This window comes from Numida meleagris, chromosome 3, assembly GCF_002078875.1.
Source record: "Numida meleagris isolate 19003 breed g44 Domestic line chromosome 3, NumMel1.0, whole genome shotgun sequence".
Taxonomy (NCBI): Eukaryota; Metazoa; Chordata; class Aves; order Galliformes; family Numididae; genus Numida; species Numida meleagris.
In genome coordinates, this window is record NC_034411.1 from 101,119,066 (window position 1) to 101,147,009 (window position 27,944).

Here is a 27,944-nt window from a genome sequence, read left to right on the forward strand (position 1 = left end):
ACTAAGGAAAATCTCTGAAATATGAGTTCTTTCAGCTTGTACTGAAGATGGAAGGCACTGATCGCACAAAAGCTCGTGTCTGCTTGTACTCATGAATGTGGGAACATGATGCTGCTCTATTTAACACAAAAATTGCAGTAAGCAAAACATGATGGAAGATTTATCTCCTTTTTGGGCGATATGTAGCCAGGGTCTCAGATCTCTTTCTGGATCTGTTGGTACGGAGCTGCCACCCTGCCCTGGCTCCTTTGAAATCCTTGGGGCTCTTTGTGGGAGCTTATGAATCTGTCTAGCTAAACTTCAACCCAGGCAAAAACCTGGGAAGTCCCTTGTTCCTTTTAAAATCTTTAGCAAAACTTCTGCTGATTTTGGATTTTGCCCAGCCACCTGTCCTCCTTTTTCTTCTCTGGACGTACGTGTGGGTCATCCTAGGCACTAGAAAACCTTGTTTGCAGAAGTAGGGCAGGAGAAGGCAGGTGGGGAAGGGTTGCTTCTGTCTTCTGAAATTCCTTCTGATTTGGTTTGTTGTAATTTGTTCCAAACATTCTGCCATTGAAAGGCAATGGTAAAAATTTCCCGAATAACTTTAAAGGGCTCAACATCGAGTCCTGGTTGGAGTAGATGGTGATATTGTTATGAGCTGTGTAAACACATTTTGTTAGTGTTGCTAGAATACAGCCTATTCACACAATGCCTCTAGTATCTCACAGGTGATGCCAGTGTGAGATATAATTTTTCATATGTAAATCCAAGTGTTAGTAGCTACTCAACACTTCCTAAAAAAAAAAAAAAGATGGATAGTAATACTGACAGGTGCTGAAATGGATTGCATTCACAGGCTAATGCTTATTCAGAGAAAAACTTATTTGCTGGCTATCCCTTTTTTTTTTTTTAAAAATTTTTTTTTGTTTTTTTTTTTTTTTTGCATGCAGGAACAATGTCTCAGCTATTTCTCTGAATAGTCAATTGAACACTTGTGTAGTGATTCAATTTTATATCTTAGCCTGTCATATACCTGCTTCACACCTTTTCTGGCAAATATCCTTTCTTGTTAAATGCTATTTGAGGACAGCCAAGTTGAAGTAATCAGAACTGAGGTGGATAATACTACACCAGTATGCTGAAAGGATGCTGTTAAAAGGGATTTCAGCTGCCTGGAGAAATTCCATCCAGGCTTCAATAACCCCATGCAACAGTACTGTCTAGGGCACAACCAATGCACCCAAGTTGGAAAGAAAGAGCTTCTGGTTAGACATTAGAAAAAAAAAAAATCATTATAGGAGGAATCATACATTGGCACAAGTTGCCCAGTGAGTTTGAGAATTCTGTCCCTGGAGATATTCAAAATTCAGTTGGCCTTGTGCAGCTTACTCTAACTGGACCTGCTCTGATCATTGGGCTGGAGAAGATAGCCTCCAAAGGACCATTTCACAGCAGATTAGTTTGTGATGCTACTTGGAATGTCTAGGAGAGGGAACCAAGTGATGCCCAGTAGCAGAGTGGTGGACTAGAATCCGCAATCCCTCTGGGTAGTCTTTGTCATGGAAGATTAAATAAACATCTGTTAAAAATTGTTTAGGAATAACTGATCTTGAGGCGAGGGATGGGAGGGTTTGAATTAGGTAACTTTTCAAGGATCATTCCTGACCTAATTTCTGTATCTGCTGGTATATTACTAACACAACTATTTATTAATAAACAGAAAAAGTTAAATGACTGAGTTACACTCATAGAAAAATTGTAAGGAGAGACTATTTAAAGTACCCAAAGCTAGAACTTTAGAGAATAAAACTTACATGGATTCAAACGTTACAGGTAGCCAGTTCAGTGGTTTAGTGCTGTGCCATCCACAGCTGAACTGTCCTTTCAGGTATTTTGATCCTGTGGCTAAGTACTAGTAAAGGTGTGATTGCTAGCACAGGCAGGACTGATTGCAGATGTCTCATAAGAGGTTTTCTGCTATGATGTCCTGCAACACAGTCTTGGGTTTTATGCTCATACATGCCTCTTCCCAGCATAAGGTGGGAAAACCTTGCTTTATGGGGTTCATGCTTTATGGTATATGCATCAGTACAAGTCAGGGGATGACCTGCTGGAGAGGAGCTCTGCAAGGAAGGACTTGGTGTCCTGATGGACAGCAGGCTGGCCATGAGCCAGCAGTGTGCTCTTGTGGCCAAGAAGGCCAATGGTATCCTGGAGTATGTTAAAAAGAGCGTGGCCAGCAGATCAAGGGAGGTGATCCTCCCCATTTACTCTGTTCTGGTGAAGGCCCAGACAGAATGACAGAATGCTGGAACAGGCTGCCCAGGGAGGTTGTGGAGTCTCCTTCTCTGGAGAAATTCAAGACCCATCTGGACACTTCCCTGTGCAACCTACTGTAGGGAACCTGCTTTAGCAGGGGGTTGAACTCGATCTCTAGAAGTCCCTTCCAGCCTCTACAATTCTGTGATTCCATGCATAGATTTGTCATTGTTTAGAACAACTGACTGTTGCAATTTGACTTTGTGCACTTTAGGAATATTCTCTTGCTCCTGAAAAATAGAAGATTAGGAAGGGGAAGGGTTAATCTCACACAGTGTAAATAATAACAGTCCTGTGTTGTCAGGAGTCATCCACACGAGGAAGTGGAAGACAGTTCCTCAGACTTCAAAATGAAAAAATATAAGTTCTTCCTTACAATTATAAAATATGGGATGAACTAATGAGTGGATATTTTGAACATCAAGTCAGTCTTCCTGGCACTGAGCCAAATCTTATTTTTAACTCTCTGTTCCCCTTCTACAAGAGGTAAAAATGATCTGAATTTCACTAAACTTCTACTTCCTTTCCTTAACATGGGAGAATTATAATAGTTGATTGCGGGTATAACCTGCCTCTGTGCAGAGGCTTGTGTGCAACTGGTGCTCAGCTTGAAAACTCAGGAGAGTCTTAAGTGATGCATAGACCTCTCTATTAGAGAAAGAGAAAAGATGTACAGTTGCTTATACCCCTTTACGTCAGGCCTCAGGGGCTGTAGTGGCTGGGTAGATGTGCAGTTTCTCACCTCTGCCAACACACTGTACTGCACTATGAATGCAGGAATAGTATTTAGACTTTCTACTGTAGCTAAATGTGTCTTTTGTTGTTGTTATTTTCTTTTTTAATTAAGTTTATTTATTTATTTATTTCCCTGTGTGGCTATCTGCATCATCTTATTTACTCAGGTAACTAACTTTTCAAAGCCCAGCTATCTTTATGAGTAAAATACAATGAGAACGAAAAATTATTTGTAAGAAATATACCAGTTTACCTTTATTCCATGCCATTTTTTCCTTTGTGGAAAAGTGTCTGATGCTGGGATCATGTATCTGATGTTTTTGACCACTAATGGTAGCACAAACTACCAATATATTTTTATTGCACTTGTTGGAAAAGTGCTTGAATGGGAACAGTGTAGGACTCTGTAGAAAATGAGATATAGAATATTGATTTTAAGGAAGGGAATCTGTAGAAATTGTCCTACTTGCAGAGGTCCTTTCACCTAGAAGTTATAATGTTCGCTTCAAATAGTACTTCTTGTTTTGAACCTGTACTTCTGATGGAAGCAGGATGCCAAGAATATAAACTATCACAGAAAATTATTGTCCAAGAGTTCATCTGTAGAGAGATAATTTCTTTTATCACCAAACTATAGCAATGTTGACTTGGTTCTAATAATGCCTTGTGTATCTTCTCATCTTAAATTTTTCTGTGAACTTCAGCAATTAGGCCAATATAGCTCAAGGAAAATATGAATATCTTCTACTCTCTGTGAAAACTGACAGGTGTCATAATACAGCATTGTAACTGTGCTTAATTGGTGGGGATTTACAGGTAGATTTTCAAGCAAACACATTTTAATCTGTCAATTCCACTTAGTTAAGGTGAATAATGGTCTTTTAATTTTATCTGAGTAGACTATAAATTGCTTAGCCATTGAGAACACAGAGAGGTGCCAGGGTTGGTAACTGTCAGAATGCACGTTAAATTCCAGGATCTTTTCAGGTTAGGAAGAAGATACTTTTTTCTTTCCTCTTCTTTTTTTTTTTTATCTTTTTTTTAAATATCATTTTAGAAGATGACATTCCGATGAGTAGGTGGTATTAGATCTTCCTTCTTTTTATGTAAAGCAGTTCAGACCACAAATCATGTTCCCAAAGAAGCTTTTGTCATGTTGATGCTACAGTTGGCAGCTTTCACTTGCTCCTTTCTTATACCTACTCCTTGGCCTATACTCAGTCCTTGCCAGCATTCTCACAGTGATAATCTGCTAAATTTCACTTTTTGGGCGTTTTGATTTTACCTAATGGTAGCCATACCCAAGTTAGACATTTTATAAGTCATCTGTGCTGCTTATCTAGTTAATACACAGAAAATTACTTTTCAAACAGGTGATTCACTCCACCTGAAAGTATGTGCACAAGATCAGTGGGATGAACCATAGGCTGGAGTGGCATATTCCTCTATTGCTGCTTGTGTTCTTTCAATTTCAGTTGCAACAGTTCCATTTCTTCCTTGACCAATGCAGTATTGTGCAGGAGGTGACTTTTTTAACAAAAATACACTTTGCTTTGCAGACTGTTTTTCCACGGGTACAGATGTTGAAATGGTTTTACATTTTATTGCCAGCGGTGCTCTTAGGAGCTGCTGTTCTTTCTTTCAGTTTTCCATTTCATTGCAACAATGCACAATTGCATATCTTGCAAGTTCAATTTCTGAAAATCTGTTGACATAATAAAATCGAACCGGGGATGAATTTGGCCAAGTAGGTTTACACGGAAGTAACATCAGAACAAAATTTGGCCCAGGAGACTTCAGCTCGAACTTCATTTACCTAAGGTCTTCTGGGAGATTGAACTGAATCCATTTCAAGAGAAATGTAGCTTCATGACTCAATTATTTTCATAGCATTTTATTGTAATATTCTGGATAAAGGATGCCACCGCTAACAGAATATATAAAATAAATCACAACTGAGCAAATAATTTAGCAATGAATTTATCCTCTCTGCCTCACAGTACATCCATAACCACAGAATGGTTTCTTTGGATGTTCTTGCTATGTGTTGTAGATGAGTTACTTTCTTCTAGGTTCATCTTTGCCTTCACAGATTGCAAATGATTTTGCAGTGAGCTTTACAGAATCAAATATTACAAAATAGGGTTGGGTACAGCTAATATCACAATGAGAGAGGTTGCACCAAGTAATATTTCCTTGTATTGTTTCAGTCTTAGTCATGTGAGTTCAAGAAATTATGACTATCCAGCTGACAGGCATTAATTTAAGTCATACTAAATGGATTTCAATTCAGACTTTAACTATGATTAAGTAAATTATGTATGCATTTGGTTGTTTTACTATGTTCAGTGGGTCAGAAAGTATACATAGCACTTTTAGATGGTACATTATGCAAGTATTTGTTCTGCCCAGTGTGGTTCTAAATCCAAACACTTCCAAATCTGGTGAAAGTTTTGATTCCAAAGTTTTCTAGGGTCATATACCTAGTTTTTAAAAGTAGTGCAATGTCTATAGATGCACATATGTAGCTAGAGTGGTTTGTCAGGAGACCAGCAGAAATTTGAACCTATGTAGCTGTCTGCTTCATGACGAGGCAAAATCTGTTTCCTGGTGATAGCCAGGTGCCCAAATAAGGCACTTTAGAATGAATTTCTTAAAGCTCAGTTTTCTGAATTTAGAACCCTAAAATGGCAATCCTATAAAATTATTAGATTCTTTGAGGGGAAAAACATTCCCTGAGCTCTGTGATGAGTTTTTAGAATAAGAAGGATTTCCCTGTTCTCCCAGTTTCAGATCAGTACTGTAACCCACCTGACTTCAGTGTGAGCAGGTCTTGAGCCTTTTGTATTTATAACCTTTTTTCTTAAAGAAAAACATAATGAGACGTGAGTGTTTTTTAATCTCAAGAGGTTTATGAAGTGCTTCTTTGGAGCAAGAAGGAGGTGAAGCTATAGACAATTTAGCCATGATATAAACTGGTAGATAATCTGCAAGGATGTGCTGTCTGTAAGTATTTTATGTAGCAAAGTACAGCACAGTCTATCCCACCATGAGGGAGTTCAACTTCCTTTTCATTGTGCCTGGATAATCACAGACAGATTAATGCTAACAAAAGAAGTTGTCCCAGTTTGGAATTACCAATAGCTGAGGCACTACCATAGTTAAATGTGCAGTATGTCAAAAAAGCTTTCATGTGGGGGACCTCACTGAGTATAGGGACTTTTTGTAGAGAGTATGTGAAAGAAAACTTAGAAAGAGAAACTTTCCTAACAAATACATTTGTGGTATGGGGTTCACATCCTCACTAAAAATCTTTAAGGGAGTTGATCTCAAAGAGGTTGGAAACCACAGCCCTTTATGCCATGTTATAGATCCATGGTGTAGCTCTCTCAAAGCGACCATATGTATAAACTTTGTCTATGTAACTCTGCTTTTGTGAGCTGTAGGAATTTCACAGCATGCTAAAACCCCCAAAATTTGCTGTCCCCTTCCAAGCCAGACAATGGGTTTGTGGCATCACCAACGATGTAAGACTGCAGAAGCGCTGGCTAAAGCTCATCTCCATATTGGATTGGGAAGAGCCGAATCCTGTTGTTTTGTTTTTTATTCTAATGTTTATATCCTCTTCACAGAGCTTTCCTTATGACTGGCTTTTATTTGGCCCCCGAGCTTAACATTTGGAACTTCTAATGCATGGTTTTGTCATCTTTTTTTTTTTAGCTTCTCAGAAAATAATGTTGATGGTTGCAATAAGCATCTTTCTTTCATGTTTTATTTCATTTTCTATTCTATATGAGTTCTTACCCAGTAGCTCATCAAAACAACTGAGTCAATTAAAGCAAACAAATAACTTACATCTGCTATGTGTTTGCTTCCTCTCTGAGACTCTCTAGGGCAAGAAGTGAGTGCTTTGGAATGGTTAGCGGTTCATTACATTATATATGAATACTTGTTGCTTACAGAAGGCCAGATCAAAGAGGTTGATGATATTCTTTAAGTTGAGAGCTGCAAAGTTTTGGTAGCTCTGTGTTTTTAGGATGATCATGATGCAGGCTTTTGCACTCCAGGAAAGCATTGTTTCAAGTGGAGCAGAGTTTTAACCTTGGGTGAAAAAGTCCGCTGAGTGAGTAAAGGGCTCCCCTGAGTAGAGAGTGTGTTGTGCTGAGAGAGAAGTTGTCATCTGTGGTCTTTGCCCCAGGGTTGGAGTCACTTGTTTAAATGCTACAAATTGTTCTCATGGTGCCTAGCACAATATCCTGGTCCATAGCTCAGGGACTGAGGATACTGCAACAAAAAAATTTTCAGATCATGAAGGTTCTCTTGACCTAATTGTCTTGAAACTCTCCCGTGCAATCTTGGCTCAGTCTGAAAATCACTTAATGGTAAGATTATAGTGGGTTGCAGATCACGGTTTTCCTAAGTAGGATCCATTTTCTCTCTGTATCTTGCACAAGTTATGACTACAGTGCCCTCAAAACAAAGCAGTAAATTGTTGTTCACTGAATTTATCATGCGTAGTGATCACACGGTGGTTCTGTTATGAATATCATCTGCGTAATCAATATGGGTTTATAGCGCTGTGTCAACAACAAGCCAGAGTCTAGTGTGCTAAGGATTTACTGAGCACCAGGTTCTTACTTTGCCTACGTCTGAGTAAAACTTGCTTTCTTTTATAGTTACCACTCACCCCTGATAATCTTAAATCTTGCCTGTTTTTTATAGCATTAGCTTACATTCTAGTGCTCACCTCTTAATGAATTGCTGAAAGTGGAGTTTTACTCACTGAAATTAATCAGTGAAGAGACTCAGCTTGGTGTTGAATGTACTTGGACCTCCAGTTACCTCAGACCCTGAGGAATTTTGGGGGGAATTTATACTGATGTAAAATCACAGCTTGGCTCTTCATCTGGAATGAAGCTCCTTATCAGCTGAGTCCTTCTGCCCTTCATCTCTTAGTGAAAATCAGTGCTTTTATTTTATGTCTTAATCATTTGTAAAAGCTGAGCCTTGGGAAACAATTGGAGCAACTGTGTTTTACAGTCATTCTGTTAGCTAGTAAATACCTGTCTTCAAACTACATCTTAAGTTGTAAAATTGCTTTTATGTATCTGGTTTATCATCCTGTAAAAACTGACTGCTTGCTGTCTTGCTTAGTTAGAAAGCTATGTGTCTCATACATTGTTTTTTTCAAGGACTTTATCTTGATTGCCTGGTAGTCTATGCATACAGTAAAATTAATGATGTTTCCAACTAATCTGGATTTAAGAAAGGTTTAAAGGGGCTTGTGGTATGGTAAAAAAAAAAAAAGTGCTCTTTTCCATTTTTCAAAATAACATTTTTCTTTTACTACATAAATAAAGATTACTCTGGATGCAGATATGATTTTTCAGAATTAATTACCAGAGTAATTATTTAGCTGCAGCATCTTATGCGCCTTGTTGTTGAAGTCTTATAGGTGTCAGTAGTTGCACACAAGAGGAATACCATGAGGTTTGCAGTAGCTTTGGTTTGAATTAAACCTGTGAACAAAGATTAGGAAATACATGTTTGTAGCATCAGACACCTTGTTAATCTTTGCATGAGGAACTATGGAAAAACAATGCAGTGAAAGTACTGGATAGAGAGAACAGTACCGAACAGATCTCTAGCAATGTTTGTGGTAGTCCTAAAAACAAACCCTTGCATGTGGGGAGGCTAAAGTTGAAGGGAACAAGAAGGTCACGGCTCAGAATATCCTTTGTAACCTTCCTCTAAACACAGACTTGAATCTGTCTTAAATCATTCTTTGAAACCCTAGTGATAAGATCCTAGTGATCTATTTTCTCTGTTCTTACTCTGGCTGGAAGGCACTGGAGTGTCAAGAAGACAAAAAAAGTCCTTTCCTCCATGGAAGTTGTAGGAATCATAGAATCATAGAATCACCAGGGTTGGAAAAGACCTCCAAGATCATCCAGTCCAACCGTCCACCTACCACCAATATTTCCCACTAAACCATGCCCCTCGGTACAACATCTAAATGTTTCTTGAACACCTCCAGGGACAGTGACTCCACCACCTTCCTGGGCAGCCCATTTGAGCGCCTGACCACTCTTTGGGAGAAGAAGAGTGGATTTGCTGCTCCCCTAAGTAACAGGTGCTCTCTGTCCACCACAGAGAAGAAGAAATCATTGCATTTTACAGGTACTGCAAAACAGTCTCAGTTGGAGAGATTTGACTTCTGGTTGATAGACTCTTCTGGGCAGTTTGGTTCTTTCACTCTCAGAATGATCTAAATCTCAATTTCCTTCTCCTATTGGCATTTAGTAGGAAGTTTGAATCCAGTTTTGCAGAGTTCTCCCATTTCCCTCTTTTGCTATAATCAAAATATGGTAAGGCTCACATTGCACATGAGACTTGACCGTACAATGAAACAGGATTGGATTATCTTGATATAGGTCCTTCTACTGTAGGATGATAGGAGTTCTGTAGTTCTGTGGATCCCTTCCTCCAAGGCAAGCAGCCTTTCTGGATCTTCCTACATGGGATGACAGACTTAGGGTTAGTCGCTGCAGAATGGCTCCATCTCCATAATGCATCAAGTTCTAAGTCAGGTGGTTTTTTTTAATGTATGAGAGAAGTCAGTTCTGCATTAGATGGAAATGCCAATGAAATTGCAAAGCAAGTTACTTTGGGTGACTGATGGGGCTGTGGCTGGCAGCGGTATGGATGCAGGCTTATCTCTGTTCACGGTAGTCACAGTTTATTCATAACAAGAGGACCGTTCATCTCAGTCAAGTCTTCGTTACGAGACTCCTTGGATTTCATCTTTTATGTAGAGCTACAGCAATAAAACGCATGATATCTTTACAGATTGATGGAGTGGGGCTAGATGTGTCAGAGGAACTCATCTATTAAGACAAGTACCTGAGGCAGAATGAATGTTAAATTCTTTTAGCTGACAATGAATAAAGATTGCAGATTTTTTTTTCTTTTTTTTTTCTCTTCATTCCTACTTGTTCTGGTGGCCTGAAGTGGGACTCATCCTTGAGGTCTGGCATCTGAACCATCCACTCTGGCACTTACTGAAGACCACAGTGACTTCTGTTTGAAGAAAGTGCCCAGGTTTCTTTTACATAAAGAAGCACTGATGTTCCTGTCTCACGTTAATGCACAGTATGGTTGGAGCCATGGTGCACATGCTATGAACAAGGAAATAGATGCAACCTGAATGAATTTCATAGATATAACTTTAATGACCTTCTTAACTGAGTCAGGAGACCTTGAGGAGCAGCAGAAAATATTCAGACTCAAATCAAAACAGATCTCAAATCTGAATAATAATTGAGACTATTGCAGGAGGCATTGAAAGATGGACAGGTAAATATATATATATATGTGTCATTTCACTGAGTTGCTTTCCCAAGTCATTAAAGAGCACCACAGCAATATTTTTGCATGATATGAATCCATCAGTAAGCACTGGAGGATTACAATGCTCTCTTGTTATAATTAAAATTAACTACTGTCTTCCCTATTAAATTGAAATAAATTAGCTTAGTACACATTAATGTATAAGTGTCAGGTCAAAAAATTTTTATCTCCTGATGATCAGAAGTTATATACAATCTCAGGACAAGTGTAAGAACTGCCAGTTTTGGCCTGAAGACTATGGTTTCTTATAGGGAAAACAAAAGCTAAACTCTTCTGGAGAATTTAAGTTATTTTCTAGTAACTATAACTGCCTTTTTAAATGCTATCTGCAGATACCCATGTACGTGCTGAGGTAAATTTTTTGTGGAAGTTCTATCTCTGGAAGTTTGTGTTTCCAGAAGTGATATTTCAGCACCGGCTTCTCAGCATTACCATAGTGCTTGTATCCGTACTGTGGCAGAATAGGAAGAGCTTCTGGAACTGACCGAGGTTCTCAGAGGGTTGGGACACTCCAGGTGAGTAAGAAAACAGAGAGCAAAATACTTTGTGGGAATGCAGACAGCCAGATATGGACAAGACAAAACTCTAAAGTCAGGAATTGGAAAGCTTCAAATGCATGTTTGATACGTTTTTAAGAATAGAGAATGCTCTTCTGTGGATAACTCCAAAAATAAATGAATTGGTATTACAACAGAAGTAATTGCAGTTCACGTTCATGCAGATAATGCTGAAAGTAGTGAATTATAAATTGCCAGTTCATTTAAATCAATACAGCTCTACTGACACCATAATTGAGATACTTGCTCTTAAGCTTTGTCCTAACTATTTTGATGGATTGTCAAATATTCTCTCTTTAAAACAAGGATTTCCAGCTGCATTGCAGTAAACCTATTAAGTATTAATTTCAATGAGATAGTAATACAGAGACTGATTTGCTGATAAATTAGGCATTCTTCCGCCACACTAGAGAAGTTTGAGGAGTGCTAAACTTGAATCCATGGCTTTCGATTTTGTAAAGCTGAGTTAGACCATCAAACTATTCACTATTCTATTTCACTTCTGTGAAATGCATAATAATGGTATTCATCATTTTCTTTTTTTTTTTTTTTTTTTTTGTTACAGAATTTCACAGTAATTGGAGGTGGAAAAAAAGAATATGTCACAAAGGCAAAACTGAACTAAATGATCTAACAATATTTTATGTTCTTTTTAGGTTCAATGTAATCTTATTGGGCACCAGCAGTGGAACTGTTCAAAATGGTTTATGGTGAATTTTTCCGCAGACCTGGCAAAGATGCAGAACTTATCAATTTGAATGTGGGTGGCTTTAAGCAATCAGTGGATCAGAGCACTTTGCTCCGATTTCCTCATACCAGACTTGGGAAACTTCTCAAATGCCATTCAGAAGAGGCTATTCTAGAACTATGTGATGATTACAGTGTTGCAGACAAGGAATATTACTTTGACAGAAATCCTTCCTTGTTCCGATATGTTCTGAACTTTTACTACACCGGCAAACTTCATGTCATGGAGGAGCTTTGTGTCTTTTCCTTCTGCCAAGAAATAGAGTACTGGGGGATAAATGAGCTGTTTATTGATTCCTGTTGCAGCAATCGGTACCAGGAGAGGAAAGAAGAAGGTCCTGAGAAAGACTGGGATCAGAAAAGCAATGACAGAAGCATTGACTCCTCTAATGAAGAATCATCCATATTTGATAAGGAACTGGAAAAGTTTGATAATCTGTGCTTCGGTGAAATAAGAAAGAAGATCTGGATCAGAATGGAAAATCCTGCATACTGCTTGTCTGCCAAGTTAATCGCCGTGTCCTCCCTGAGTGTTGTCCTGGCATCAATCGTGGCCATGTGCATTCACAGCATGCCCGAATTTCAAAGGCTGGATGCCAATGACAGAGAGATTGAAGACCCTGTGCTGGAAGCTGTGGAGATTGCGTGCATCATCTGGTTCACTGCTGAGCTAGTGATCAGGCTCATCACTGCTCCAAGTCAAAAGAAGTTCTGGAAGAAACCACTGAATATCATTGATTTTGTCTCTATTATCCCATTTTATGCCACCTTGGCTGTGGACACAAAGGAAGAAGAAAGTGAAGATATTGAAAACATGGGGAAAGTGGTGCAGATCCTGCGGTTAATGAGGATATTTCGCATCCTGAAACTGGCCAGGCACTCTGTAGGACTGCGGTCTTTAGGCGCTACTTTGAGACATAGCTACCAGGAAGTTGGACTTCTCCTTTTGTTTTTGTCTGTTGGGATTTCTATTTTTTCAGTTCTTGTCTACTCAGTGGAGAAGGATGATGACTCATCAGAACTGCACAGCATCCCCGTTTGCTGGTGGTGGGCAACGATCAGCATGACCACCGTTGGTTATGGAGACACTTACCCAGTCACACTTGCTGGAAAGCTGCTCGGCACCTTATGCATTATCTGTGGGATACTAGTGGTAGCACTTCCAATCACCATTATTTTCAATAAGTTCTCTAAGTACTATCAAAAGCAAAAAGATATTGACCCAGACCAGTGCAACAATGATCGCAAAGAGAAATGTAATGATCTACCTTATTTTAACATTAGAGACATTTATGCAAAAAAGATGCACTCATTCATTTCAAGCCTTTCCTCTGTAGGAATTGTAGTCAGTGACCAAGATTCAACAGATGCCTCCAGCATCCAAGATATGGAGGACGTTTATCACACAACTACTTTAGATAACGGTGCAGGAAAATGAGAGGAATCACTTTCTCCTTCCTTTATTTTTCTTTTCTGATTCTTGGTAAATGTGGACTTAAAGACTTCAGTGAATTTATTAAGTGCAGTTAATTCTCAGGGTACTTAACTCTTAGCCATATTTGGACATTCTTTGCTCTGAGGATGCCATACAAGCTTCATCAGTTATAAGAGGCTTTAAAATATGCCTCATGTGGTGGTTTGGTTTTTACACAACTAATGATATGCATTTTTTTTGAGGAAAAAAGTCAGGAAAACAGTTTTAAATGTGAGATCACTGTTTGTTTGTTTCCTGCAGCAATATGATAGCTTACACAGAATCTTGCTGCTGTTCAGGTAGATGTATATTGCAAACGTATAAGAACTATGGCACATCAGTGGAGTTTGTACTGCAAATATATCAGAAGAAAGAAGGAATTATCTACATGTAAAGCTGTGCTCAATTACACATTTATGTAATCCTGGAGTTGGGAACCAACTTGGGACAGAAAATGTATTGGTACATAGTGTTTTTACTCCATGGCAGCATAATATTTATGAATTTCTTTCCAAAAGCACAATGCATTTTTAGTTTGTTAAGATAAATTAATCCCATTGTGCCTATATTTTTTCCAGTGTCCCACATCTAGCATGGCCAAGCTCTGGAAGGTTCCGAAGGGTCTAAACCATGAGCACCAGAATGAAACTTATGGCCTAAGGCTGGCCAGGAGCTTATTGTACCTTTTAGCCACCATCTCTGCCATTGCAAACCTGAGCAGTTCTAGTGCCTGGAGAGGATCCTGCTGTGACGAAGACCACCCCAGTGGCTTCCTCAGAGGCTTTGTTCTGTGGGTACTGAAGTGAACTGTCATGGTGGTCTTCAGAAGTTACTGCTGCATGCTGTCAGCTCTGCTCCTTTGCTGGAGGTTACTGCCTCAGTGGCGAAAGCAAATGTGAGCAGTGTCTTTGCTGCGCTGCTTCCCAGTCCAGGGCTGTAATGCCAGGCATTGGAGACATGTGGACATGCTCTCCTCTACCATATATTGCCCCTCAGAGAGGTAGGGTATGCACTGCATGTGGGCACCCATATGTTAACCTATTGCAGCTCATTTCTCTAAAGCTCATCTGTTGGGGATGGCAGCCTTCCTGGTTTGTTCTGTGGGCTGAAGCAGCGCTCACTGCCTGGCAGAGCACTGCAGCACTACGCGTTCCTCTCCCCTCCAGGGATTTCTTACGCAGCCAGCTAATCCTGCTCTGGTTCAAATTGCGCTTTCCAGGGCTATTTGAAGGGAAAGCTGGCGCTGGAAGCCTCCCTACTAAGGAGTGCTGAAGAAACCTGGGGACCTCATAGGAGTCAATAATACTTCTGAATACTCGTTTATTTTTTTTGGTCAGTTTCTAGTAACCGAGTAGATGCTGGGCAGTGAGGAATCCAAGCTACTGTGATGTTGATGTTTTGCTTAAAGAGAGACTTCACTGTTTTTTTGTTAATTTTTTTTTTTTTTTTATCATTTAATCTCCAGTGGGCTGAATCCTGGAAGCCCTTAGTCAGTTTCTATGCAAGCAGATCAAACTCAGTAGAAGCTGACTTCAAGACTGAGTAAACCCAGATGGGAACTCACTTCTAGCCTCTGCAGAGTAACTCAGAGGGCTGTTTTTTCAGGTGTATATCAGGATTTCTATTGTAAAGTACACTGAGTGAGTAGCTGAGTTGCGCTGGTACTTGCTGAGGCACAGAGCTCCAAACTCTTTGCAGGTCAGTGAAACAAAAGAGAATGGGATGGACCAACCTATACCTTGGAAAGAGGTGTTCTTCATGACTGTTGTGCACCAGTGTAGTAATGTGAGACTTGGGAACACTTTGAGTTTTGGAGAAACTTCAGAATTTGGCTCATTACTTGCTGAGTGTCATAAGGGTATGTGATGCTTCACAGGTAATCAAAGTTAATTCTTCCCATTGTAATTCGGGAAAATCAAAAGGGAAAGTTAGCCTACATGTGTTTTGTTCTTAGTGAACAGTTAGCATTACAAAGATGCAATGACATAAAATAATAAATATGTATGTGCATATGAATGTAATAGGAACCAGCAGAATAACAGTATAAAAATTGCTCTGTCCAAAGAAACTCTCTTGATATGCTCCATATATAGATCATATTGTTGTTGAAATTTAAAAGCAATGGAAAACATTGTAATGCATCAAAAACTGCAAGAAATTTGTATTAAACAGTTGAAAAAACCTAGCATTGAAAAATCTCTTTTTGTATACTACGCATTACACAGAAATTGTACTAAATTGTAATTTGTCATAAAATTGAACTACTCTTGCTTGGTCACATAAGGATGTGACACTAAGTTTCTCTGAGTTTTTCCGCATAGATCAGTCTTGCAACACAGTGAGCCATGTCTTTTAGACTATGTGATAAGAGGGAACCCATGTGCCATGCCAAGTGCTATTCTGATTTCTGGGATGACCCTAGAGCTCTGTTCAAATTAGTTGTGTCTTTCAAAAAAGGCTTTGTTGTAATCTGTTTCCTTTGCTAGAATATTTTCAGCGCCCTGATTTCACATAAATGGAAGCAGGATGTGAGCCCTGTTTTATGAAGAAAGATGCTGCTCTCAAAGCAGAACGTCAAGTCCTGTAATGTGCACTGGTACGAGAAAGTGACACAAATCTTGAGTGCCACAAAAAGCAGATGGGAATAAATACAGAGATACTGCATGCTCTTTCTGCCAGTGGAAGTTTTACTTGAAGAATTTTCTATCAAAAATTGAATGTAAGAAGGGACTTGTTTCCTATTAACATCCATTTTCCTGGTCTAGAGTTGCGTATTACCAACAAATAGTACCAATGGAAGGCAGGTTGCCTTTATTGCTTTTCTTATTCTGGTACCATATGCTTTTCTTTTTAAAAATGCTGCTTGAATTCTTTCCGCCCAGCTGCTCTGTTTCAGATAAAAAAGCACAGAAGAGGTTATATTCAAATATGTGTCCCATTTTGTATGGGAGAGAATTGCTGGTCTTTATACAAAACAGCTTCCTGGCACATCATTAGTTTCTTTGTCTTGATGGCAAACACCACCCTTTTGCTATTCAGATTTTCCACAGCAGCATCCATCCTTGCAGAGTTCTCTCCCAGTGCAGTGTAGGAAGGGGTATGGCCTAGCGTGCCCTAGCTCATGCCCTGCTGGGACCAGCTCTGCTACTGCCACTGTTTTCTCATGTGAATTACAAGAGCTGAAAGGCAAACGTGGAGGTGTTAGAGGGGGAGGCTTTCTGAGTCCAGAAGGGCATCTCTCATTCATCTGGCTGGCAGCAGGCAAAGCTTAGCTGAGGTGAAACGAGTGAACAATCTTGCTTTATATATCAGCACCTTTGAGTTGTGCTTTTTTTTTTTTTTTTTTTTTGGAGAAAAAGTCACATAAATCAGTGTGGCATATATCAGTGGCAGAGCCATAACACCAGCTAAATAAATGATAGCACATCTGTGTTAAGCAAAGAAACAAAATATCTGCTACTTGTTAGGTATAAATTAGTGTCAGGCACCATAATGCAAAATATTAACTATTTCAGAGAATACTGAAAGTGTTGGGCAGGTCTGTCTAGTAAATGTAGCATGCGGTCCTATCCGGGCTGGAATTTTCTGTATTAATGCTTTTATTAATTTCCACACATCTTTAATGAGCAGAGCAAGTGACAGAAAAGACGCTGAGCTGCAGAGAGCTTCTCTAATGTTTTTTTGATTAGCTGACAGTGTTTGTGAAGCTGCTAATACCTCTTCATCCACAAAAGGACAGTTCTCAAACAAAATCAAAATAACCCTGTGCTAGAAGTGCATTTTGTGTTTGATAGCAGTAGCTCAGCTGCAGTCGGTAAATACTGCTGTCTGGCGCTCTATAGCTGCAGTGCTGCTGCTTGTATTGCTGAGATGTTTATGCTCTGTCAGTCAGGAGACAGCAGATGCCATTAAACCATCTCAGCACTTTCCCACTGCACCATAATTGCAGGACCTCTTCTAAGCACAGCAAAAATTCATGACTTGTTGAGACTTCTTTTTTAATTTCTGTAAAGCTGTAGTTAATTTTTCATGATGGGCCTGTAGTCCAAATATGATCTAGCAGAAGCAATAGTCACTGTGTGCCTCTAGATAGAATCGTAGAATATCCTGAATTGGAAGGGACCCATAAGGATCATTGAGTCCAACTCCTGGCTCCACACAGGACCATCCAAAAATCAGACCCTATGTCTGAGAGCATTATCCAAATGCTCCTCGAACTCTGGCAGCTCAGCCCTGGGGAGCCTGTTCTAGTGCCCAAGCCAAGGTCTGGCTGTCAGTGGTTATTGCACCTGCACATTCATCCTTATTCTTTTGGTTTCAGGATGCCAATTTATTTCAGGCTTCTAAATGTCACACACAGAGATAGTCACAAAACATGTACAAATGTGCTTTTCAGAGTCCTCCTTTGTACCTGGCTCATTGAGTGCTTGGAAGTGCTTGGTATAGGTTACAAGATGTTGCGGTTTACTTCCAATCTGGATGTTACCCTCCCACCCAGCTGAGGTAGGACACACAGCAATGATTCTTAGTTAAGGAGAAAAAAGCAAAGCTCCTTTAGGTGTTCAGTATAATTAGATTAAATATCAAAAGTGACTGCTTCCTTGAGAAACAACCCACATGTCATTTCTTTTTAATGAGTATATTTAAAAGGGCAGTTTTTGCTTGGGATATTGGTGGAAATGCAGATCAAGGGCTCCTTCATCCATGTACACATCAGTTTTCCCAAACCTCATATACCAGTGGGACGGAGAGGGACTTTGCAGCACCCCTGACAGGCCCAAACCTGCGGGCCGAGGACCTGCATCTCTGAGCTGAGGGCTGGTTGTGGAGGAGAACCCATCTCTGGCTCTAGCTTCAGTGTCATGTTAGGAATGAGCAATCTTAATCAATTCTGTGTTCTCTTGATTAAAAGCAATACCAAGTGGTGACTTACTAAGGTAATCTGCTTTCAGTATTTCTTCAAGACTTTTCACAGAAGGGGCAAAGAAGGTGCTGCATTACAATGGTTTCATCTCTAGCTACTCTCTACTATTTAATGGCATATATACTGTTTGAGTTTCCTAATTTTTTTTTTATGACATGCACTGCTGTTTCCACTGCACAGCTTGTTATAACTAGCATACAACTGTGCTGGAGATTGTTATGGCCTGATTTAGTGTCATTGTTCTAGAAGCTCTTTTGAGTCAGTACAGAGAAGAGCACCCTGGGCTGCATCCCCAGCTGTTTCCCCCAACTTCAGCTATTGTGTGGCTGATCATTTGGGCTCCCTCTGCCAACAGGGAAAAACAGACCTCCTCACGAGACAGCACATCTGGTGTGTTCAAAGGTCCTGTCTGAAGCTGGGAGAAATGTCTCTGTTGGAAATGCAGGAAGGAAGCAAAGCAATGGCTTCAAGTTGTGCCAAAGGGAGGTTTGGGTTGTATATTAGGAAAAATTTCTTCTCAGAAGGAGTAATGAAGCACTGGAACAAGCTGCCCAGGGAGGTGGTGGAGTCACCGTCAGTGGAGGTGTTCAAGAACTGTGGAGATGTGACACTGAGGGACATGGTCAGTGGGCATGGTGGGAATGGGTTGGGGATGGAGTAGATTATCTTACTGGTCTTTTCCAACCTTGATGATTCTATGACTCTATGATTCTAGAAGGATATATGATTTTGTTAGGTTAGATGCCTGACCTTTAGGTACCTAAAGGTAGATGTGATGCACTCTAGACCACTGGACTATCTACTAGTGCTAGACAACCACTGTGCTGCTGTCCTCCTCTAAGCACTGTGTGTATAGGAAGAACTCTGTAGATCTCTGAACCTGGGTGACATAGAGACAGACACAGGAATTTATCCTGAAGTCTGAAAGCTGCTCAATGATAGCAGCTGGGTAAGTATTAATCCAGTGTAACATTTCGAAAACCAGCTTCCTGTGCAAGAAATTTTTCCCCCAAATCCTTGCTAGCTATTTACTAGTCTGGAATAACCTGCAAGTTGAAGTTGAGTCTCCTGTAGTAATTAAAAAATACACATAATAAAATACCAGAGGGAGCAAACTTGTGTTGGCAGAGGCAGGCACAATATGCTGACAGTACTTTTGCAACCCAAATTTGCATTATTTCTTGGCTTCCTGTAAGCTACATAAAATATTCTGACTGCGCCATGTGTTATAAAATCTATCCCTGTGCACTAATATAAATATAATAATGGAGCCAAGTCCCAGTATTACAGCTTTGAAGCCAGAAAAAAATTCTGAGCTTGTAGAAACTGCTGAAATATGGCTTGGCTACAACTGCAGTTTTAAGGTTGTAGCTGCCTTGGTGGTGAGGAAAACAAGGGGCTGTGTACAGGTGTCAGTGGGTGGGCTTCCCTTTCCTCCTTTGCATATTCGGTTCTGCAGCCATTTGGAGGCTCCTATTTGTTGTGTAATCCAAGTGCTTTTATGGAATCACAGGTAGAGATTTGCATACAGACTTGAAGCCATTCCATTTGTTGCAAGAATATGTTTTGTGTTGCAGGCACAATAATTCTCTAGGCCAGTTTCTGGGTGTGATGCTCTATCTGCTTTTCATGCTGACTGGAGGTTGTATTGTTATGAAGTGTTAACAAGTGAGTTGATGGTTGGACCAGGTGATCTTATTGGTCTTTCCAACCTTAATGATTCTATGATTCTGTGATTCTACATGCTATAAATCATTCATGCAGATTCTACCTCATTTCATAGAAACCTAGAAACTGTGAGCGTAAAGTGGTTCCACCAGTTTGTCTAGTCCAATATTATTTCTGACAGCACAAATAACGTGCATTCCAGAGAAAGGGATTCTTTCTGCTGGTGAATGATGATAGGACAAGAGGAAATGGTTTCAAGCTAAAAGAGGGGAGATACAGACTGAATATAAGGAATACTTTTTTTACAGTAAGGGTAGTGAGGCACTGACACAGGTTGCCCAGAGAAGTTGTGGATGCCCCATCCCTGGGGACACTCAAGGTCAGGCTGGACAGGGCTCTGAGCACTTGGTGGAGCAGTTGGTGTCCTTGTTCATTGCAGGGGAGTTGGACTAGATGGCCTTTAAGTGTCCCTTCCAACTCAAATGATTCTATGATTCTATCACATCAGGCTGCTTTTTATCAGTTATTTGAAGACCAACTTAGGCCTTGCAGCAGGGATATAGATATGCCTGGCATTTAATTCCAGGTGGAATAACCCCAAGTATAAAAATAAGCATCTATTTCTTTGTTGTTTTTATTGCTGTTTGCTGTTGTTTTGAAAATGAGATTGGAATCTTGCCTATTTGGATTGTGGGAAAAAGTATGGTGAGTAAATAGCTCAGTGTGCAAAGAGCCAGCTTAGTGCTTGGAAGTGTGTGCAGGAATTCTGTGGGAAGCAGAGGGGTACTGGTGTTTGGTGCCATGGCTTCATGAGCCTCCTGGGTGGAGGGAAAAACGTATTTGTTTTGTTTTGTTTTGTTCCTCTAAATAGATCAGGAGGATATGGAGTAACAGTCTCACTGTGCTGTGGTAACAGAGCATTGGATGAGATGATGGGCACACTGAAGTTAATGCTGTTAAAAACGAACACCACTTTTTTAAGTAAACACCCCTATCCTCTGGGACAATCAGTTTTTATTCACTGTTCCAACTTTTTTTATCACTGTTCCAAATTTTATTTAAAACACAAAAACATAACATACCAAAAGCACAGCAATCTTTTTTCTTGCTGGATGTTTTAAAGATTAAGTTAGCTGTAGTTACAGGTGTGGAAAGGGAAATGGCTGGTGGGCAGGACGTGGGGGGAGCTTGACCTTTTGGAAGTTATTTTGAAATTCTGCTCTTTTGCCTTTGGCACCACACACTTCTTCATTCTTATTTTTTATTTTTTTTCCATATTGACTGAAGAATCAAAATAAATAATAGAAAATTAATATATTTTTCTGGAGATTCTTTTTAGACAGTTGAGCCTGAAGGAGAAAATATAGTGCATGTCAAATATTGTGGTCAGCAGGAAGTAGTAGAGCAGGGAGGTGATCCTTCCCCTCTATGCGGCACTGCTGAGGCTGTACCTTGAGTGCTGCATTCAGTTCGGGCCCTTCACTACAAGAAAGACATCAAGGCCCTGGAGCGTGTTCAGAGAAGGGCACTGAAGCTGTGAGGGGTCTGGAGCACAGGCCTTATGAGGAGCGGCTGAGGGAACTGGGATGGTTAAGTCTGGAGAAGAGGAAGCTCAGGGGAGACCTTATTGCTCTCTACAGCTGCCTGAAAGGAGGCTGTGGTGAGGTGGGGATCGGCCTCTTCTCATGCGTAACAGTGATAGGACTAGAGGGATGGCCTCAAGTTGTGCCAGGGGAGGTTTAGGTTGGACGTTAGGAAAAACTTCTCAGAAGGAGTGGTGATGCACTGGAATGGGCTGCCCAAGGAGGTGGTCACCATCGCTGGAGGTCTTACTGTGGAGATGTGGCACTGAGGAGCATGGTTGTGATAGGCTGACTGCTGGGCTAGATGATCTTGTTGGTCTTTTCCAACCTTGACAATTATATGATTTTATGATATACTGTTACATGTTTTGAGGATGAATTATAGTCTCATGAGAAGTATTCCTAGCCAACATATAGATTTGTATGTCGGTACGGTATACTTAATGTATCTTAAGTCACAAAACTTAAGTTCTGGCAGTGTTCAGTGAATAAAAGGTTAACCAAAAGGGATGGATCTAGTTCTGTTCTAGCAGCTTTTGGTGAAGTCATGTGCTTTTGGCTTTTAGACTGCCTTTGTAAATGGGAGGCTAGTGATTTGAGTCTTTTGTATATCTAGATGTATACATACTGATTGGACAGCTGTCAAAGCATTATTGTGTGGGCTTTTAGAAATCTGGCACTGAAGGTAACCTCTGTTCATCTACCATGCTGGCACTTGCTGAGGAGCTGCTGCATTACCGTGGTGTGTGGTGCATGCAAAGCGATCCCATTACACAACACAGTGCAAGCATGCAAAGGCAGAATGTGGGTCCTTGCCAAGGGTGATTTGAGATGGAAACCAGTTTTTGTGAGCTTGTTTTCATGGTATTGTCATGTGGTGCAAACCTCTATGTGCACTGCTTAATAAGTTTTAAGTCATCCCAATATGATTTGGGATATCGAGAAAAGGTTTTGAAAATGTGAAGTTTCCCTGAAAAAAACACTGATACGAAAGAGAAGGGTTTCCTCAAAGACTTTTTTTCCTGGCTTTTCTGCCCTGGGACAGGACAGAAGTAGGAGAACATAACATTGGTGAAATTTCAGTGTTAGGAGAGTCTGTTTAGGGCCACTGTGACTCTGTATGAAAAGAAGTGATGGAGGAATCTGGAAGCTAGGATAGGGAATCTGCTTGCAGTAGAAATGTGCAATGCAGCTTTTGTACACACTGTGCTTGGGGTGATGGGTGGAAAGAAGATGATGTCTCTGAGCCAGTGATTTTCTGTTGCATAGCTGCACCGCATCAGCTGCAGCATTTTCTGCGCTATCCACAATATCTTTCTCAATCTGATGCCAATTTTTCCAAAGTTTTTGTGTTTGCAGTCTTGAAATCAGGAGAGAGGCAATGAGAGCAGCTGAAGGGAAGTAAAGGAGCAAGAGAAAAAAGGGATTGATGGCAAGAGCTGTGCTGCAATGATGCTTTGCTGGGAAATACTGTCCCCATGTCTTGAAACTTCTCCTCTCCTCTCCTCCTACAGAAAATCATGTTCTGTGGAAGAGGTCTGTGCCATAGCATGACTTTTGCTTACTGCAGTTCCCCTTCCATCGTTCATTTAAAACTGGGGGAAGCACTGTGAATGTAACCAGGAAGACAGGACAGTCTAGCTTACTGCTTGGTCTTTTTCACTCTGTACTTAATAGCCTGGGAGGGCTTTGGTAATACAATACCTTCCCTTTGGCATATGATGTGTTGAGATATATAGTCCATGCAATGTTTGCAGCTATTCAGCAAACTAAAAGAGTGAAGGCAATGAAGTCAGGAATAAATGCTTCATATTGCCAAGATCCTGTTCTCCTTTATGTATTTTCAGTATTTGGTTCCTTTTTAAAGGTGACTTCATCATCACAAATGTAGTTCAGCAAACAACTTCTTTTCCATGAATTTCCATGAAATTCCTTTCACAGAATGATGATTTTTTTTTTTTATTTTTGAATGGAGGAGAAAAAGTACATAGCATGGTGAGAAAAAAACAGAAATATTTGAATAATAACTTTCATGGCAAAATATTTCCAGTTATTGAAGTGTGATCTTTGTTGGACTAAGTCATCAAAAATAAACTATATATAATGAGCATTAAAAAAAAGAAGAAAGAAAAGAAAAATTGCTGACTTTTCCTCTCTCTGACTCCTTTCAGAGAGATTGAGATAGCTCTCTTGTCTAGTCAGATGATGAATCACTTGTTAATTAAGTGGTCAGAAAAGTAGCTGAAAAAGGAATTTGGGATCTGAGAAAGCCCAGCATGGAGGAAGCCAATCCTGTAAAGTTTTGACACCTTAATTAAGAGAGATCTTTGACAGTGTGATGGAAACTCAAGTGCTGGCAGAGCATACAGAGAAGCTTTTTGTTACCATAATTACTACAGTGTTGGAGGGATCAGGAGCCAATTTTGCTTCCATTGGGAAGCCCAGATTGCAGATATTTCCACAGAAGCAGGCATAGCTTGGGAGGCACAGATCGGGGCTGGCTCAGGCACATTGCTTTCATGGTGGAGAACAGTGGCTTTGGGCTGCAAAGAATTGGGATCTTCCCTTGTGGCTCTGGTTGACGTTTCATGTGATCCTATGCCAGCCATTCTGTCACCCAGCACTTCTGGTTTCCATCATTTCTTTTGCCTCTCTTTTCTGACATCTAAACTATGTAGGACAGTCGTTGCCTCATCCTATACAATCCTTTCCTAGGAGGAGTGTGATGATCAAAAATGGGGTGCTGATCTTGTAGAAGACCTCATGTTACTGTGAAAATGAGGACTTCAGCTGTGGAGAAGTGGAAAAAAGTTGATCTTGTTGGAAAAACTGATCTTTGTTTTGGCCAAGCTCTGTAAAACGATCTGTCTTTAATGAAATGTCTTTAATGAGAAAAATCATCCCCTGCGCTGTCCTGTCTTAGTTATATAAAAAGTAGTATATTTTACTGAAGAGAACAATAGATTTTTGTTTGGTTGCTGAACCAAATTGTTTAAAAGATCCATAACTTAAGATTCCTTGAACTTTTTTTTTACTTGACTCAATGTTTCATTTGATTGTGAGGGGTTAATTCCTTTTGCATCTAATTAAATTTAGGCTGGTTTGAAATTAAAAAAAAAAGTTTCACAATGAAAGGAGTATTTTTTTTTTTTTTAGAATATGTTGAAACACAACATTTCAGCATCTTTGGAAACAAGATGCTCTTAGAAAATTTCACAATGAAATGTGCACTGTTCCAAAATCCCTCCTGCCTTTTTTGTTTTGTTTTTGTTTGAGTTGTTTGCTTTGTGGAAAATTCCCACCAGCCATAGGCTGGATTCAGAAATAAAGTTGGTATCCCTGTCACAGCCTTTTTCAATGAATTGTCTATTCACAAAAAAATGTGTTCATCCAGTTTTAGTTGTATTATTTGGAAAATGCTTATGTTCCTTAGAGAATTCAGATAGAGCAAAAAATCCATGTTGCTTCTATGGTTGCTGTAGCTCATCCATTGCCTTCCATTGTTGTTCATGATGCTCAGGTGGGGGTTAGTAAGGCAAAATGAATGGTCTACTTTGGTTGAGTTGGAAGGTAAAAAGCAGATACAAGAAAATCACATCTTAAGAAAGGAAATGAGCCAACTGTTTAAACAAATTTATGAGTGAGAGCTTCGTTATTAATCATACTTAAAAAGACAAAACAACAAACGAGAACATGAAAAGCCTGGTGGACCCCATCTATTCATCTGATCCCTTAATGGGAATCTTAACTGTGAAGTCTAATCAGAGAGAAAATTATTTGTTTTAAGTAATAGTTACAAATGGGCATTTATTTTACTCCGGAATAATTGGTGAATGCATTTCAAAAAGGGATCTTTCCAGTAAATAAACTAGCATCAACCAGTAACTGCTTAGTGGCTGGTAAGCAGAAGTAGAGCACTAAAGTGGATAGATGTGCTCAAGAGAGAAATTGTTCTAATATTATTATTTAATGTTTATTCTTTTTAGTCTATAGAAGAGAAGACTTGGACAGATATAACATTCTTAATATATGTGAAAGGCTTTTTTTTTTTTTCCTGCACTATTTAGGGAGTTAGGGAGCTGAGCTCAAGCCAGCAACAGTGAAGATGAAGGGTTGGTGATAAAAATGGCTTAAGGATTCCTCCTGCTCCCTTGTGGCACCTTGCCCAGCCCCAGATCCAGCTGGTCATTATCTCAGTCACACTGACATAAATCTGTGTCGAGATAAAGCAGATTCTAAAAATGAGCCCGGTTTAAAAAAAAATAATAATAATTCTCTGCTGAGTCATGAAAATCTGAGTAGTTGGAAGGGTGGTGTGAGCCTGAGAGGTTGGAAAGCCCCTGGATCTTTGTCTTCTTGGTGGAGGCCCAACTCTTTTCAGTGACTCCATCATTGTGGCAACAAACCAACACTTAGTACAATTTGTCAGTTTGCTGGGAATGGGCAAATTTACTTTACTGACAACCTGAATCAATGGCTTTAATATGAATTTACTGGGCTAGATGCCTGCATCACAAAGGCCTGAGTATTGAGATGTGAAAAGAAGACGTATAGGAGATGTGACCCAGCTTTGTACATTTGAATTGCAATTGTGACAGTGTCTTGGACTTAAGAAGAGAAGTTGATATTTTCTGTGGTGTCAGCTAATACTTCCCATGAAGGGTCTTCAGGGATGAGACTGGAAATTCATGTCAAAAGATACTGAAATGTCTTCTTATGCAGTAAATTGATCCTTGAGGGCATGATTGGGATACTGTGACAGTCTACCAGGAGCAAAATTCCAGGGCTACTCTCAGTTTTTTGCATATTCACCTATTTATTTTTTTGCAGCAGAGCTAATTTGACAATGCAAGCGCTACACAGGTCTGATTTATCTTCCCAGGACAACACTTTTAAGGAAGTGCTAATATTTCCATTTAATGTCTGATTTCGAAAGTTAAAGCGAGAAGCAGAAATATTTAATCTTCTTTGTGATCAGTTTCACTTGTTAGAAACACATTTGCGTGTAGCAGTGAAAAGGTTTTCCCTGTGTGTTAAGTATAAATGTTATGGTATAGTTATCAATATTTTTGACTATATAAATAGAAGTGAGCTGAACTACAGAAAAGAAATCCCAGTCCTTACCTACATAAAAACATGTCATATGTCGAAAGTAGCATGTTTTAGTGGCTCCAAATTAATAGATTTCCCTAAAAACTTTTTTTCCAGAGGAAATTTCAAAATCTCAGCCTTCCATTGTGATTGGGAATGGTTCTTGGTTTTGTTTCAATTTCCATGGCAACAGGAAATTTTGTTTTCTGACAGGCTTTGCACAAAAAAAACCCCCTGATTTCCCTGGGCTCTTTTGAATACGTCAGCTTGCATTTTTATCTCTGCTAGTACTTTGAACCTCTATCCTTAACCCTTTAATTCTTTAATTGTTGAAACCCTTACTATCTCCTCAAGCAAAACAGTTTTTCCATATTTTCTTAATGTTTTCAGATATAATTTGATTCAGTCTGTTGATATCAGAAATATAACCACATTTTGAGTAGAAATTGAATTCTTTCCTTACAGGAGCATTGCTACATTTTGAATGAGTTCTAGGAACTAAATTTTTTCCAGATCTGGCTTCAAGGTTGTGGAGTAAAATCTTCAGACTGTGTCACTGTAAAGCCAGGACCTAGTTGTCTTTTCTATGTTTTGTTTCCATTAATGTATGCTATTGTGTTTGATGTACTGATCAGCCATTCCACACGTGTTCTGAAGAATGCCTTATACATAATATAATGGCTACACAATCATTGAACTTTGAACCAAGTCTCCTGCAGTTTTGAACAAAATATTTCACTTAATTTCTGAAGAGATGTCAGAATTCTGTGTTTCTAAAGCTTTGTTCTTCATGGAACGAATGATGAAATCTCATTGTATTTGTTGTGCCACTCTCTGAGCCCAGCCAGATTCCTTGCTTGGTTCCTTTCCAGCTTGGATGTATGCATTCCCTTAACTGGAGGGGAGAATATTTATAGGAAGTCCCCAAAGCACCCCTTACTCCTTGGCCCTTTGTCACAAACCAATATAAGGCAGCACTCACAGCAACTGGCCTTGCAGATGTGCAATCCTTCTTCTCGTTGATTAAAGGAGAGAAGAGCCAGCACTCCTGACATGTGAGTTATTGGTGGCACGATAAAGCCCTGAATGAGTTAGTGGGGGAGGTCAAACCTTTGAGCTCTGCTTTACCACCACAGTCATTGGAGAACTTTACGATGGAATAGAAAAAGATGATGCTCTGAGGATTGCAGCTTCTGCGGATGGCATCTTCAGAGGGTGGCTGCTACACTCCATAGGTGGTTCCAGGTGCTTCCTAACTTTTTAGGGAATGGTCTGCTGATAGGAGATAACTTTAGTACCCCTAAAACATTAATAAGGTGTAGCATCCAGCACACTCTATTCAGGCAGTTATCTGCAGTCTTTTTCATTTATAGGTTTATTCTATATTTATGCACGTCTTTGGTGCAGTTGCTTCCTAGTATTAACATAGATATATGATATAGGCTTTGTTGATG

General features: G+C 39.8%; 1 protein-coding gene across 1 annotated transcript; it reads left to right on the top strand.

Moving 5' to 3' along the window:
* On the top strand, positions 10,811-15,388 carry KCNS3 (potassium voltage-gated channel modifier subfamily S member 3). Its single transcript, XM_021393083.1, has 2 exons — positions 10,811-10,961; positions 11,660-15,388. Exon 2 carries the CDS (start codon positions 11,704-11,706, stop codon positions 13,186-13,188), a length of 1,485 nt encoding a protein of 494 aa, XP_021248758.1. The 5' UTR covers positions 10,811-10,961; positions 11,660-11,703; the 3' UTR covers positions 13,189-15,388.